Below are 14,789 nucleotides of genomic sequence, written 5' to 3' on the forward strand. Positions count from 1 at the left end.
TTTGGTTCACATAAAGCCGAATTCAACGTATCAATTTTTATTTCAAAGTAACTTTGTCAAAAGCACATACGGCATCTGCCTTTCGCCGAAGAAAAGATCTGCTCCCTATTCTCCCCACAACGATAGACTACATTAACTATGTCCTAATTAAATGCTCTAAATCTGGAACGAAACCCACCGGGGAGGGGGATGGAATCAGGAAAGGGAGGGGAAAAAGGCTTCACAAAACTGCCCTAATTTACTGAATATCAAGGGCCCAGTTGATCTTTATACAGCTTTACGTCAATCACTTAGCTGGGACACACCTTCCTTCTTTCAAAATGAGGAGACTGGGGATGAGATGAGATTTGATACAAAGGACTTTCCATAAATACAAACCACAAGTATGAGTGTTGCCGATGAAGGCTAAATGGCGAAATGACGAGACTCTGGACCAGGAACCCAAAGAATGGTATGAGCCACCAGTCTGCAGGGTATCAGGATCACTATCTTCTCCACCCTGCCCAGTCTTCCCTTCTTTCCAGCCTCCCCACGCTTCCATGCCAGCAATCAACAAATAGCCTGGGCAAGTAATGCTCCTTGACTTTTGGAGAGGTGCAAGGAGTGGAAGAGGCAGGACTCCTGGGTTGGAATGGCGCCCCTATGGCCAGTTTGAGCAAGTGACTTAACTGCTCAAGTTTCCTTATCAGGAAACTGGGGATGGGAACATTTCCCTCATCACAAGATCGCTGTGGGGATTCAATGGGTTAATGATTTTAAAGCACTTGGAACAATTCCTGGCCAACAGCGGGGGCATATTTCCCACCACCACTACTCTGACCTTGAGCAAGTCATTGTCCACCATGGGGTTAAATTTCCCCACCAGCAAAATGCTGGGGTGGGTGAACTGATCTGAGGAAGATCCCCACTGGCTTAACTCCTCTATAATTCTTTGAATCCTATTACAACTCTCTAAATCCTCCTAAAGCTCTGAGCCCTCAATCCAGCAGCGGGGAGCAACGGTGGTGGTGGTTCTCTTTTAGGTCCCAAGAAGGCAATCCTAGCCCCTGGAGCCTCCCCTCGTCCCAACCACAGGCTAGCCCGAGTCCTGGGTCCACCAAGCCAGCCCCTCCCTTACTACACATACAGACTGTTCAGAGAGGACAACTTCATAATGATGCTCAAAGCTGTGGAAACAGCACAGGTGTGAGAAAAGGACACACTCCACGGGAAAGAAACCAGACAGGAAGAGACAAGGAACTGTCAAAAGACAAAGGCAAACACAACAGACCGTGAGGTTCTTTACTTAACATCCTTCCTCTTATAGCAATTAAGAGAACTGCAAATGATGCAAGGGAATGTTCCCTACCTTGAAGCACAGCCCCTCTTCAGTGACTCGCCGTCCCTTCAAACCCAGATGGACCCTTCCTTCTGGGGGAGCAGAGGCTACCAAGTGACTGCACTCAGGGGCAAGCACCTTTCTCAGGAAGCAATTATTTGCTGGACACTTACCTAACCTCCACTCTGCCCAAAGGTAAAATCAGCATTCGCGATGTTTAAGTCCCCTCTCCTTTCTGGGCCTCGTTTCCACTTCTGAAAAATGGAGGAGGGAGGAACTCGGGCCAGGTAATTTCCAAGTTTTCTAGCAGCATTAATTAAAACTAATATTCCATCAGTGATTTCCATTTTGCAGGAGGAAGGGGTTTTTTGTTTGTTTGTTTAATGAGATACAAAAGAAAGTTTGTAATTATTTGCTGCTTTCTGCCTGAAACTAGATCTCTGGGGTTCAAATCCCCATTTTACCAGTAACTCTGGGACACTGGGTGACTGTTTAACCTCTCTGTGCTTTGGAATGCTCATCAGAAAATAAGAATAGGAAGATGACCTTTCTTCACAGGAGTGTGGTTAGGACTAACTTAGTCAACATATAAAGTATGAAGTATTTAGAACTATGCCTGGAGCATGGTGAAAAAAAATTAATTTCAGTATGATTATTTTCAAAGTTATGCAGACAGTTTTCCATGCAAAGGAAAAATTTATTTGGTATATTAGCATAGAGAGTGTGCTAGGACTAACACACAAACACACACACACGTACATTTGGCTAGTGGACAGAACACCTGCGTTCTAGTGGTGATTCTGCCCCCAAACTAACCGCATACTATTGATAAACTACTTACTGCCCCTTCCTGGGCCTCCGTTGCTAGAGCAGACAGCACAAGGATTTCTCTGAAAGTATTCAGATCAGAGGTGATACACTGGGAGCCACAGTATACTACGGGACCTCCAGTTTTAAACCACATGATGTTCCTTTAATATTTTAGTAATATTCAAAAATGAAACATTCATGTAATGAATTCATGTAAAATCCAGATCTACTGGGTCTCTTAAAACTTCCAAAGTCAGATCAGCCCTGCCTCCTCAGCAGTGGTTCTTCAAGAATGTGGGCTCTGGACCAGCAGCAGCAGCGGGGCAGCCCCCGGAAACTCAGTAGGAATGCAAATTCTCAGGCTGGACCCCAGACCTCCTGAAGAAGCAGCTCTGGGAGCGGGGCAGGCCATTTGCTTTAACAAGCAGGAGGCTGGTACACCATAAAACACAGCATCGAGGTGGGCTGCCAGGCACAACGCCCTCCCTTTAGACAAGACGGGAGAGTGATGGCTGGCGTCCCCCAGTGCACTGCCCACTCCACAGCATCTCTGATTCGGGCACCAAGGACCAGCTGGCATTGCTCGAGCTGCCCACCGCACTCGCTGTCCTTACCACCCGGTCCCTGGTGGGCTTTTGGCTCACCATCCCTGATCTTGAGGGACTGCCCCTTCTGACAGGAGGGCAAGGGGTCCTTCCACATGGTGCACAAGCAGGACTGCGTTTTTCCGAATCCCGAACAGAGCCCGTCTGGGAGCGGGGCTGTGCACACCAAGGGCACAGTTGAAAGAACAAACTGTTGAGTTTCCTTTATTAATCACAACACAATCCACACAAGCAGCTGCTATTAAGAACAGCTGCGGCTGCTAAAAGGGTGATCTTGAAGCAGCCTAGAAAGTGCTTACAAGTTGAATATCGGGACCAGGCACGTCTATTGGGACCAGGCACGTCTATTGGGACCAGGCACGTCTATCGGGACCAGGAACAGGACCACTTGCAGTCTATTGGCTGGGTTCCTCCTCCTGACCCCACGTGGGAGCCTCTCTCGCGACCAGAAATCCTACTGCCTCCAACATCCTGGGATGAAGTAGGGGTGGGGGCAGGGGAGAAGGTTTTTAGAATTAGCATAATACAGAGAATCCAGGGTGAGCCTCAAAGGGCTGGAGTTGGATCCCACCTCAACCCTGCAGTAACTGTGAGTTACTTAACTTCTTTGGACCTTGGGTTTCTTCCTCTGGGAGAGGCAGAAACAACACCTACTTCAGAGGGTTGTTGTGAGCAATCAAAATGAGATTAGGCATCTGGAAGTATTTCGTAGACTATGCAGGACGAGGTACAAGTAAAGCCTTATTAGGATCCCATGAAAACTGCCGTTTGACCCATAAATCATCTAAGATAGGACTCACTGTTTCCAGCCTGGGGCTATCAAGGGTGAAATCAGAGAATCACAAGACTACAAAGGGCCTTTTGAAGACCTGTAATCCAACCTTCCTACATTGTCCTCCTCCCCCTAATCCCCGACACTGCGAGCAAGTGCCTGGCCAAGGGTGGCTCCACCTGGAAAACCTCGACCTGCGGGAGTTCCCCATAGTCCAAAGTAGGCAGCCCATTCCCTCTACCTCAAGCCGAATCTGCACACAGACCACTGCGCCTTGGAGAGGCCAAGTCAGACTTGCTATCATTTAAGCAGCAAATTTACCCCCACCTAAGGGTCTCTGTATATGTTCTGTCTACCTAGAATACTCCTAATTTACTTAGTCTTTGCTTCAAATGGTTGGCTCCTTCTCATCTTCCCATTTCAAATGTCTCTGCTTCACTCCAGCCCACCGAGTCACACTCTCTAGCATAACTTTCTGCACTTCTTTGATAGTGCACGTCCCTGCTTATTTGCATACTGAAATCTTACAAAATCTCCCAGTGAACCATAGTCCCGTGGAGGCCGTGACCTTGCTTCTCTCATTCAGCACTCTGCGCACTTACACAGTGCAGTAATGAACACCAGCACACAGTAGGCACTCCCAACTGTGTTGAATGAATTCACGAACGGATGCTTATACGATTCTACACACATTGTAGCTATACAAACGCTAGTTGGGAGAACCAGAAAAGAAAACAAAACTTATACCACCTCCCATTACTGACTCAACTCACCAATACTAATCATGTCTTCTTGCATTGAGGGAAAAATACGAAAAATAAATAAATTGAACAACAGCTCCCCATGCTAGCTTTTTTCATAGCAGCACTGTACCTAGTTATCTGTCCCTTTATCTTGTGCAGAGGGCACTTATGAAAAGACACTTAAGTGGACAAAAAACCAAGTAGCTCTTTCCTAGAGACAGGGCCTCACATAACAGTATAATTACGAATGTCCTTAAAGAGATCACACAGCGGCAAATCATCACCCAGGTCCATTGTGAACACCATCACAGACCCTAAGAACAGCTGGGCAAGGCCTAACAATCAGACCTGGAGAATGCAGACCTATGGGGCAAGTACTTACCCATCCCGATCTCAGCCAGCATCACTCACTAGCTATCCTTGGCCCAAGGGGAGAGCAGAAAAGCCCAGAGGGGAATGAAAACTGCTACCCTTGTCTGGGAATCCAGACTCAGCTCAGCAACTCATGGAAGACATCTAACGGTGGAAAAACCCACTGGCTCTTTGCAGACCATGCACTGTAGCAGAAGACACTAGAGATCTGGGTTGAGTCTTGTTCCATGACAACATACTCCATGACCTCCAACTCATCACAGAGTCTCAAGCACCCCCACCTGTGAACGGAGGTTAATAGTTCCTACACTACTTCCGAAAGGCCTGTCCAGAGAATACCCTTCCACATCAAATGCGAACATGATTATAATCTATAAGGCACTGCACAAAGCTAACTTATTATTACTGATGGCAAGGAATAGTAGTCTATAATAAAGAATTGTTGGAATTCAATTTCAGAGTAGGCATCTGGAAACTTGGAAGCTGCCTGATAAGCCTATGAAAAGCCTTCATGTGAAAGATGACTTACGCCCTCTCTGCATTTCATAAAGCCCCAAAGGTGGAACTTCCATGCAGGAGTTCCACGAGGACCCCCACTGGCTATGGAAGAAAAGTCAGGATCTACAGGAAAGGGGACATTCCCACAACTCACTGTTTGCTGTTCTTGGTCAAAAAGCTACAGCAATCTGGGTGGCTCAGTGGGTTAAGGTTCTGCTTTCCACTCAGGTCATGATCTCAGGGTCCTGGGATTGAACCCCTGCATCGGGGTCTCGGCTCATCAGGAGGCCTGCTTCTCCCTCTCTCTCTGCCTGCGTCTCTGCCTACTTGTGATCGCTCTCTCTCTCTCTCTATGTCAAATAAATAAATAAAATCTTTAAAAATAAAAAGTTACAGTAATCAGTTGGCACATTTCTTAAATAGCCCTATGATAAGTCTTAAGGTTATTATTCTTGGAATGGAGAAAAAACTACCAAATAAAAAGACTGGATCAAGATTTTCTTGACTCCAGAGAAGACCACTTAGCATGGCTTTCCAGAAAGGAAAATTCTTAGAGACAATGTCAGAAAGTGCTCACTCCTGAAATTGAGGCTGAAATAAGAAGCTTCAGATAGAAAGACTCTTTCAGAGTGAATCAAAGAACTTAACACCAACTGTGTACCTCACTGAGTGCTGGAAAGATAAATAAGCCTTAGATTCTTTAACCTAGCCAGGGGAAGAATGTGCGAAGGGCTATAAAGGTGGGGGGGGAAGGCTGTTAGAAGAACGCAGAAGCAAGGTAAATTTTTTTTCTCCTTGGAGAGTTACAGGAAAACTTCATGAGTCAAGTGGCCTTGGAGTTGGAGCTGAAAAAGGCAAAGGAACCAGAGGTAAGGTGTCATTGCTTAGCAGCTAAAATGCTTTAACCGTCTCTGTGACAGAGTTTATCTTGACAGGCTGGTGAGGCCTATGGGCTTCTGCAAAAAGAACAGTATATTTAGATGAAAATGATAAAAGTACACAGGACTTTAAAGCAAATCAATATTAAAGCAAAAACATACATTTAAAACGTACATTTGTGATAGAATACAAGTGATTCTTTACTACCGCATTACATGAAATCTCGCAGCAAGTCTAAGAGACACCATCATTTTACAGCAGCAATAAACAACTTTTTGAGATACCGGCAAGAATTATAATGTGAACTGAAAATATTTGATTTCTAGTGGCAAGAGACAGAAAAAAGATAGGTACTACTAATACTCCTATGACTCAGTACCTCCTTTTATAATGGAAGAAAAGTATTATATTTCAGTTAATTAATAAATTAATATTTATTTAATATTTAAATTAAAATAAATTAATAAATTAATATTTGTTTAATATTTAATTTTATTAATAAATTAATCAAAATAAAGCTGTCGGGTCGCCTGGGTGGCTCAGTGGGTTAAAGCCTCTGCCTTTGGCTCAGGTCGTGATCTCAGGGCCCTGGGATCGAGCCCCACATCGGGCTCTCTGCTCGCAGGAGCCTGCTTCCCTCTCTCTCTCTCTCCCTGCCTGCCTTTCTGCCCACTTCTGGTCTCTGTCAAATAAATAAATAAAATCTTTTAAAAAATAAATAAATAAATAAAGCTGTCATTTTTCCCATTCAAGTTCACACAGTCCATGTTATTACTGCCATAGACCTAGGTTAAGAAGTTCTCATAGAGAAAACAGTCGGAGCAAAAGAAGGAAATGGGACGTGGGTAGATTCTGTAACAGTCCAGAGCATGTGAAGATGCAGCTAGGAGATGGCCCTGGAAGGAAGATAAAACCCTCACGAATCAACAGCATCAAGGTTCAACAACTATTAAATCAGATTATTAAATCAGATTATGTGCTCTAAGTTCTGGAACAGTATCTTCTTTTGGAATAAGAGATGAATGAAAGAAGCTAGGAGAACATTTGTTTTAGATTAGAACTCCTTTTTCTAAAGCGTGGGAGATGACAGCATATCGATAAATTTACCAAGAGAAATCATGCATCCATATGATGTAAAACTGTGTGCACGTAAGTATGAGTGGGTTTACGTGTGTGTATAAACACAGATGTCTAGGGAGAAAAATGCATGTCAAAATATTAATAGTGATTCGAATGGGGGAATGATTTTGCTTTATTCTTTGTATTTTCTATAATTGGAAAATGGGCAAAAAGAAGTTCCAAAGAGGCTAGGAGACTTATTCTGGGCAACACACATCCCACACAGTACAAAACAGAGCTGGTACTAGAACTCAGACATGTCCTTCGTTTGTCCCGCACAGAGATTTTCAGATTTAGAACTTAATGCACCCGAACACATGAGATGACTATAATTATTTGTCCCAACTTACATATTCAGAAATTGAGGCTAAGAATCTAAGTGACCTGCCCAAAGTCACACAGCAAATAACACAAACAGTGGGGGCCAGAATCCAGGTCTCCTTCCACTCCTGACAGCAGAGTAGTATCTTTGTCAAAAGCAACGGTTTCATCAGCCTGACCCCGGTTAAGTCCTAGCTCTGCAACTTCCCTGCTGGTACACTTGGGAAGTTCCTGAATTTTACCCTGTAATTCTTTTTCCAAGGGTTATGGTGACAATTAAATGATACAATGTTGTAAAGACCTATAACAACCTCTGGTACGGTCGCCATGCCTCCCTGCCTCTGTCCCAGGTGGAAGGACTCTGTTTCCAAGAACAAGGAGGCATGTCTGCTCATTAGGCTCAGCAGCCTGGTCCTAGGCTCCATGTCAACTGGAATCATATTCGTTGCGTAAAGGAGCAGTTCTGTTGGATGGGAAATGCGCGGCATCAGGCCTAACACAGGACAGGATATCAGAGTGCTGATCAGACAGTTTGAGGAGCTCCCAGAATTCAGATTCAATAGGTCTGAAAGGGGATCAGAGATTCCAAATTGTTTAAAAACAAACAAAAAAAGAGCTGCAGGAGAGTCTAAAGAGCTAATATTCAGTGACAAGTTCTCAGCTTGACAAGAGAGAATCTAATGTTTCTATGTAAGCAAAAGGGGGCCTAGTCTAATCATGAGCAATGCATTATCCAATGGACAACAGAACAAGGCATCGTGGGAAGACCCAGAGTCAACAGTTCTAGGACTCTTCTGTCAAGGGCAAAGATCAACAATGCCCAGAACCACCAAGGAAGTATTGAGACCAACTGAACGAGCAGCAAAAATAAATATCCAGAGGGCTCTCCCTGCCCGAGATGCATAATACTTTCAATGCTGGAGTACGCTTCAAAGATGTTCTTGCCCGTTATTCAGATACAGCACATTAGTGACTAGAACTCTAAGGGGCTTACCAAGACTTGGAGGCCCACGAGGCAACGACAGAATAAATTCCCTCAGTAAATATTGCTGGATAAATTTATTAAGAGAAAAATGGCATTCAAACATGAGCAAGGCCGGGCCTCAAAATGGTCTACTCAAAAGACACAGAAAGTGCCTAAAAATATGGTAGGTCTAGCAACTCTCAGAAGCACCACACTCTAGGATTTTGAGATGGCTAAGATGTACTTATGGACCGAAATGGACACAGAAGCCAGTAAACTGCTTTCAGGGAAGTTGTAGGCAAAGGAGAAGAGAGAAGGGTCTCCAAGGGTCTATGTGAATTTCTCCAAGTTTCTGCTCACTATGCTATCCTCAGGACCCTGCATCTTGTTTGGCCACCAGTATAACATTTGGTAAGTATTTGTTGAATGCAGAGGCATGAGAATACTTATGTGCACAAATTTTTGGAAGAAAATGACAAACATTGATGGATTTATGCAAAGTGGTTAGCACAATGGCCAGAGCATGGTAGGAGGTTAACAAACGGCAGTGCAAGGTAGAGTTAGCAATGACTTCCATGGCCAGAGCCCATATTCTCTTAGGCTGCCTCTAGTGGTACTCCCTAGTTCTTTCTGAAGCCAACCTACAGAAGTAATCCCAGCCTAAATTCACTAGATTTTCTAATAATGCCCATTTCTTTAAATAAATAATAAAATCATGTATACATTCCTTTTCAGTTTACAAAGCTACCCATGTTTAATAGATGAAAAAACTAGGACCACACAACTAGCAAAGCAGCAGACTAGGACTAGAACCACAGATTTCCACATTTTATTAGAATGACCATTTTCTCAACCAGAAATTCAAACAAGTGCTTTTATTATGGAATAAAATACTTGAACTCGGGTTGTTCCAGAAATCAGCTCAGATGCTGCCTGGATCACTCTAACAGTGATCGCTGAAATCAGAGACAAAATCCTGAAAGAAGAGGTAGCATTTTTTTTTTTTTTTTAAACAAAACCCGTCCTCTGGATGTAATGCATTTATTCTTAATAGTTTCTCAAGCAGGAGAGGAGGAACATGCCTGAGAGGCAGGGTATTGTGAGTTTGAGCAACATCTGTACGATTTATTAGCCCTGAGACCCTGGGAGGGCCTTAACCCCAGGAAATTTCAATATCCTCATCTGTTTAACGGGAAAGTAATACCTACTTCTAAGACCATGCAAAGTTCTTGGCACTAAGAAGGCAATCATAAATAAGAGCTGTCCTAATAACTCTGCCATGGTATCTACCATTTGGACTATAGGGTAAGTGACTGCTTGTCTCTTCCCTGGCTTCTAGTTTCTGCCTAGCCCCTGTTGTGCATCTGTCCAATGGGGACACAACCAGGCTCCCTCCAACCTCGCAAGGGAATGAAGATAACAAAAGAGCTGGCAGAGACATTATGCAAATACCAAATATTATTAAAACATTAATGAACTCTGGCAATTTCCCTGAATTTTGATAAATGGTGTTTATTATGCACTGCCAGCCTCTCACACAATCTGGGCTCTCAAATATTAACTAGATAATAACAGCAATCAGTCTCCTAACAGACCAAGGTATAGAGAAATAAAGAGTGAGTCTAGAAGTTTCCAGCCAACATCAGCCTCAAAGGAATCAGAATATCTGTACAAACACAGAACGTCAGGACAGATCACAGAGACTGCAGTGACCACCAACAGCCTCAGACCAACCCACAGCCTATCCAGAACTCTGCTTTGATAGAACAATGGACTTTCTTGGGGCTGACAGGTCACTGGTGATGACAACTGTCTACCACCACTTTATACTCTTCTGCACAAAGTTGCCTCCAAAGTAGACCCTACAAAAAAGGGCCTGAGAACAGGCCTTCGGTCCAGACTAACAATTTTATACAGAGAAAGTAGCTGCTCCCCACCACCCCAGCCGCCTGAAAACAGAGGTAGCGTTATCCACAGCTCCATTAAAGGGGCTTCCACCAAATGCCTCTACCATTTCACTCCATGCTAGGGGATAATGTTTTTAAGCTGCAGACAATCCTCAGGTACACACAGCTCAGACAGAGGCAGAACAAAGCCAAGATGAGTTGTGCCTCCCTGCCCCCCAAAAACCTCCCAGAAATGAGGGCCTGGTGCCACCCCAGTGACACCTTAACAAGCTGAGGGTCATTAAGACACCTCATTTGCATATTCATGAAAGACTCAAGGCTGTGGCAAGTGAAACAAAGTGCACAAAAAGAGATTTTGTTTTTTAAGCCAAGCGAAAATCCGCTTTAGAAAAAGTAAATCCACACGGGGACCCTGGCTGTCGCCAAACCTTCACTTGTCTAGAGCAGACAGCACCTCATTAAAGGAAGGCAGGGAACTCACTAATGAATGCAGCACCACACACAGGCAAAGCCCATTTTGCCATCTGCCTTCTAGTGTCCAGAGGGGCAAAAGGCTTAAATGACACTCTCCTGAATTTTCTCTCCTGCAGGTGGAAATACCAAATTCCCCGGGGGACAAGAAAGCCTTCTCTCACAAGGTCAACCAGATAAAAAGGGATAGAAGGTAATTTAGCTTAACTGTCAACACAATACCTCTGGTGACATCAAACGCAGGTATACATTAAGCACCCTGGAATAATTCACCCTTCATATATGGGTGAAGGTTTGGCTCAATCAGTGTCTCAGCCATGGGGTTAGCATAGAAGTTCCTAATGAGGTGGGTATTTAAATTTACTCCTCCTCCCCTCCCCTCCCATTTTCTGTTGCAGGATTATCCTGTGTGATGGTGACCCAGAACCTTTCTCTAGAAAACCACCTAGAGCAGAAGACACCAGAACTGACGCAGGGGGCTGTAACAACACAATGGCAGACTTCCATTATTTATGTCAAAGAGGAAGGCCATGATTAAGCAACTGAAATCACTGCCCTGAGCCTTCTCTGCGTATCCCCACCCTTCTGCCAATCACTGTACCGGTTTTCAGATCTGCAAGCTCACTCCCACCAGGTTAGGGAGTTGTTTAAACAACAACAACAAAACATTTAATTCATACAGACGGTTGAATGGCAGAGTAGCTCAAAAGAGAGCTTTTCAACCCCATACAGAATTTAGGGCAACTTGGGCAGTTTGGAGCAAAAGGTAAAATCCAGCCCCAAGTTTTCACATACTTTTTCCAACTTCCCAAAGCATTATTATTACCGGCCCCCAAACGTTCAATCTGTAAAACCCGCGACTTGGACTTGGGCTTCGGAGAAGAAGAAAACCCAGAGGAAAGAAGGTAGCCTAATGACAGAACCAGCAACGACCAACAGCCGGCTGTAATCCAAGTAAACTGGAGCAGGAAAGCAAAAGATTCTGTCTTCCTCTGGGGTCAAAGCCCTTTTTCAAAAAAATTTTCCACGACCTGGAAAACTGGCTGAGGATGGATTTGTAGAGGGCACAGAGGCGCGTGTTAGGACAGCTCTACACTCGAATCCCAGTTCTGCGCAACGTTAACCGTCAGGCCACGTACTGCATGCCCCCAGGGTTGCACTAGTGGAGCCGCAAGCTACGTGGGAGGGAGGCTCCCAGCAGCGGACACTCCTACACCCCAGTAGCAATCATTCGAAGGACAGACACTTGCGGAGGGGGTGGGTTCCGGGTCTGCTTAATTATTTCCCTTTACACACCATCCGACAATCTGTTGAAGGACCAGTAGGTGCCGGGCTCCGGGGTGGGAGTGGCGGCGTTATTCTATCCCCCCCGGCGTCTCCGGGATTCGAAACTCAGGGCGCCTCGCCCGGCCGGCGCATGGACAATACACAAAGAGGAGGAGCCCGGCGCTTCTTGGGGTCCGAGCTCTCAGGCTGGTCATTTTCGAGCTGGGAATCAGAAATTCCGAGCTCAGCAAGAGCCCTGGAAAAGCACAGGAAATGCTTCCGAGCGCTTCAAAGGGAAGTCGATTTGCAAATCAAAGTTGCACGAACTCCGGGCGCCCAGCCTACTTGAGCGGGTTACTAGGGAACACCCAACAAGTTTGGTCACCGGGGGCTTGGCATGACAGCGCCGCGCCGCAAGACTAGAGAAGCAACTTGTCGCTCGGGCGCGGAGCCAGAGCCCCGAACTGTCTCCGCGCCCCAAGCTCCGGACGGGACCCGAGACTCGGCGCTCATCGGAAGGCGCAGGTCCGAACCTCCGAAGCCAAACCCCTGCATCGAAAGGCGCCTCGGGGTCTCACCTGAACCGCGCCGCTTCCAGGGGCTTCCCTCCAACAGTGAGATGTTTCACCACGAACCCTTCAGCTGCTTACAAGCCCCCCCGGCCGGTGAGAAATTAACAAAAGAGCCAGCGAACGGGAGTAAAAGGACCCGGCGCAAAGTATACTAAAGAAGGGAGCTCGGCTTGCGGCGGAGAAAGAAGGGGAGGCGGAACAGGGATGGGTTCTACCACAGGCACCCGGCTCCGGGAAGGAAACCAAGAAGGAAAGAGAGCACGAGAAGGGGGAATGGGTTCTCTACCCCGCTTCCCATCTCACACACACACACACACACACACACACACACGCCTCCCCCTTTTTCCTTCTTACCCAGCATGGAAAAGATGAAATCCTTGGCGGTGTGAATCTCCAGCGCTCTCTGGTCGTCGTATTCCCGCTGGTCGTGCTTCGTGAATTCTTGGATGAGTTTGTTCAATTCCTCCACCCGAGCTCCTGACCTGAAATCCAGCTCCGGGAACGTTGGCTTGTTGTTACAGCCCAGGGAGGCTGCCTTGCTGGCGGTGGGAGCCGCCATCTTCATGCAAAACGCGCCGAGTAGCAGCTCCGCGGCGGCGGCAGCACCCACCCCCGCCCCCCACCCCGCCCCCCCGGGCCTCCTCCCCTCGCCGGCTCCCTGGCTGCGGCCCCGGCCCGTGGGCGGGCTGGCGGGCGGGCGTCTAGGCGGGCGGTCCCGGCTCGGTGCGCTCCGGGCGTCCCGGCTTCGGCAGCAGCTGACTGCAGCGACGGTGCGTGTGTGGCCCCGACACCCTTCCCTGCGGCCCCACACAGGCCTGGATGCTGCAGGTCCCTGTCCTCCCCTGGCCCTAGCTGGCCGCGGCGACAGCGGTCGTAGAGCCTACCGGAGCCTCCCTCCGAGCGAGGAAAGTGAAGTGGAAACAATGTGAAATTCACCAGCTCTGAAATCAACAAGCTGCCGGCTCCGCGGTTACGGAGCTAGCGCCGGCGTCCCCATTTAAAGGGACAGCGCACCCAGTGGAAAGAAAAATAAATAAATGACAGAGGTCTGCGCGCCTATGCCACTTGCCAATCTGTACTCGGGCAGACGTGCGAGTTGTGGACGTATTCTTTCTCAACCTCCACCCCCTTTGGGGGCAGGGCTTGCCAAGCTCATTCAAGGAGAAGGGAGTCTTCCTCTGTCTGATTTTAAGGGCGGTGCTCTGATCGAGGGCATCTCTACGGGGAGCATTTCCATCTCAAAAACTCCCAGTGCCTCAGATGGTGAAGGAACCTGCCTTAAGAAATGTGAAACCAATCTTCTGACCTTTTCTGCGTAGATAGCCAAACGTGATAGAATTAAGCATGTCAAAAAGAGTGCCCACCACGTGCCATATAGATACTCCCATGAAGCACTACAATACCCCTATCTTTGCCCTAGGTAATGAATTTTCCTGGATAACACCTTGTCCAACTTAACATACAATGAGTTAACGAGGCACAGCCTGCTCTTTAGAAAACCCGAAGTGTGGTTGAGGGTTATGGGGGAACAGAATGAATTGCCCCAGGTTCCCAATGAATGTTGAATGTCCAGGTGAGAATTCTCTCGGGGCACCTGGGTGGCTCAGTGGGTTAAGCCGCTGCCTTCAGCTCAGGTCATGATCTCAGGGTCCTGGGATCGAGTCCCGCATCGGGCTCTCTGCTCAGCAAGAAGCCTGCTTCCCTCTCTCTCTCTCTCTCTCTGCCTGACTCTCCATCTACTTGTGATCTCTGTCTGTCAAATAAATAAATAAAATCTTTAAAAAAAAAAAAAAGAATTCTCTCATTCAACAAATACCATTTGAGCACCCACCCTCTGCCAGGCAGAGTGCCAGAATCTGGGTGGATGGACAGGGATAAGATAAAGGATTTCTTGCAATGGAGTTATACTTACTTGACCCGGTAGCTTCCGTCTGAGTCATGGTCCTTTTAGAATAAGATCTTACAGATGTTTTCGTGTTTATGATGCAAACATTTAGAAGGCCTGTTGGTTCTCAGAAACCAGTTATCTTCCTAATTCTCTAAAATGCATCTCTTCTCTATTCCACAGTCCCCGATTCAGATAGGAGCTTTTTCATTTTCTCACGAGTTCTCACTGCCAAGAATACAAACTATTTTGTGAGTCCAGGTTCTGCTATGCCTTTCCCCATAAAA

At 46.5% G+C, this 14,789-nt stretch overlaps 1 protein-coding gene across 2 annotated transcripts in view; it reads right to left on the reverse strand.

The window, feature by feature from the left end:
- Positions 1–13,416, reverse strand: part of LOC116862372 (protein MB21D2) — a 109,312-nt gene extending 95,896 nt beyond the window's left edge. The window contains exon 1 of one of the 2 annotated variants that reach the window (XM_032849649.1): positions 12,972–13,416. In XM_032849649.1, the coding sequence (XP_032705540.1) occupies positions 12,972–13,182 (211 nt within the window). In that variant the 5' untranslated portion in view covers positions 13,183–13,416. Of the gene's footprint in view, positions 1–12,623; positions 12,644–12,971 lie in introns of those variants that run through there. The other variant, XM_032849650.1, reaches the window with a different exon arrangement.
- Between the last annotated feature and the right edge of the window lie 1,373 nt (positions 13,417–14,789).

This window comes from Lontra canadensis, unplaced genomic scaffold (genome assembly GCF_010015895.1).
Source record: "Lontra canadensis isolate GAN:19392208 unplaced genomic scaffold, GSC_riverotter_1.0 scaffold236, whole genome shotgun sequence".
Classification (NCBI taxonomy): Eukaryota; Metazoa; Chordata; class Mammalia; order Carnivora; family Mustelidae; genus Lontra; species Lontra canadensis.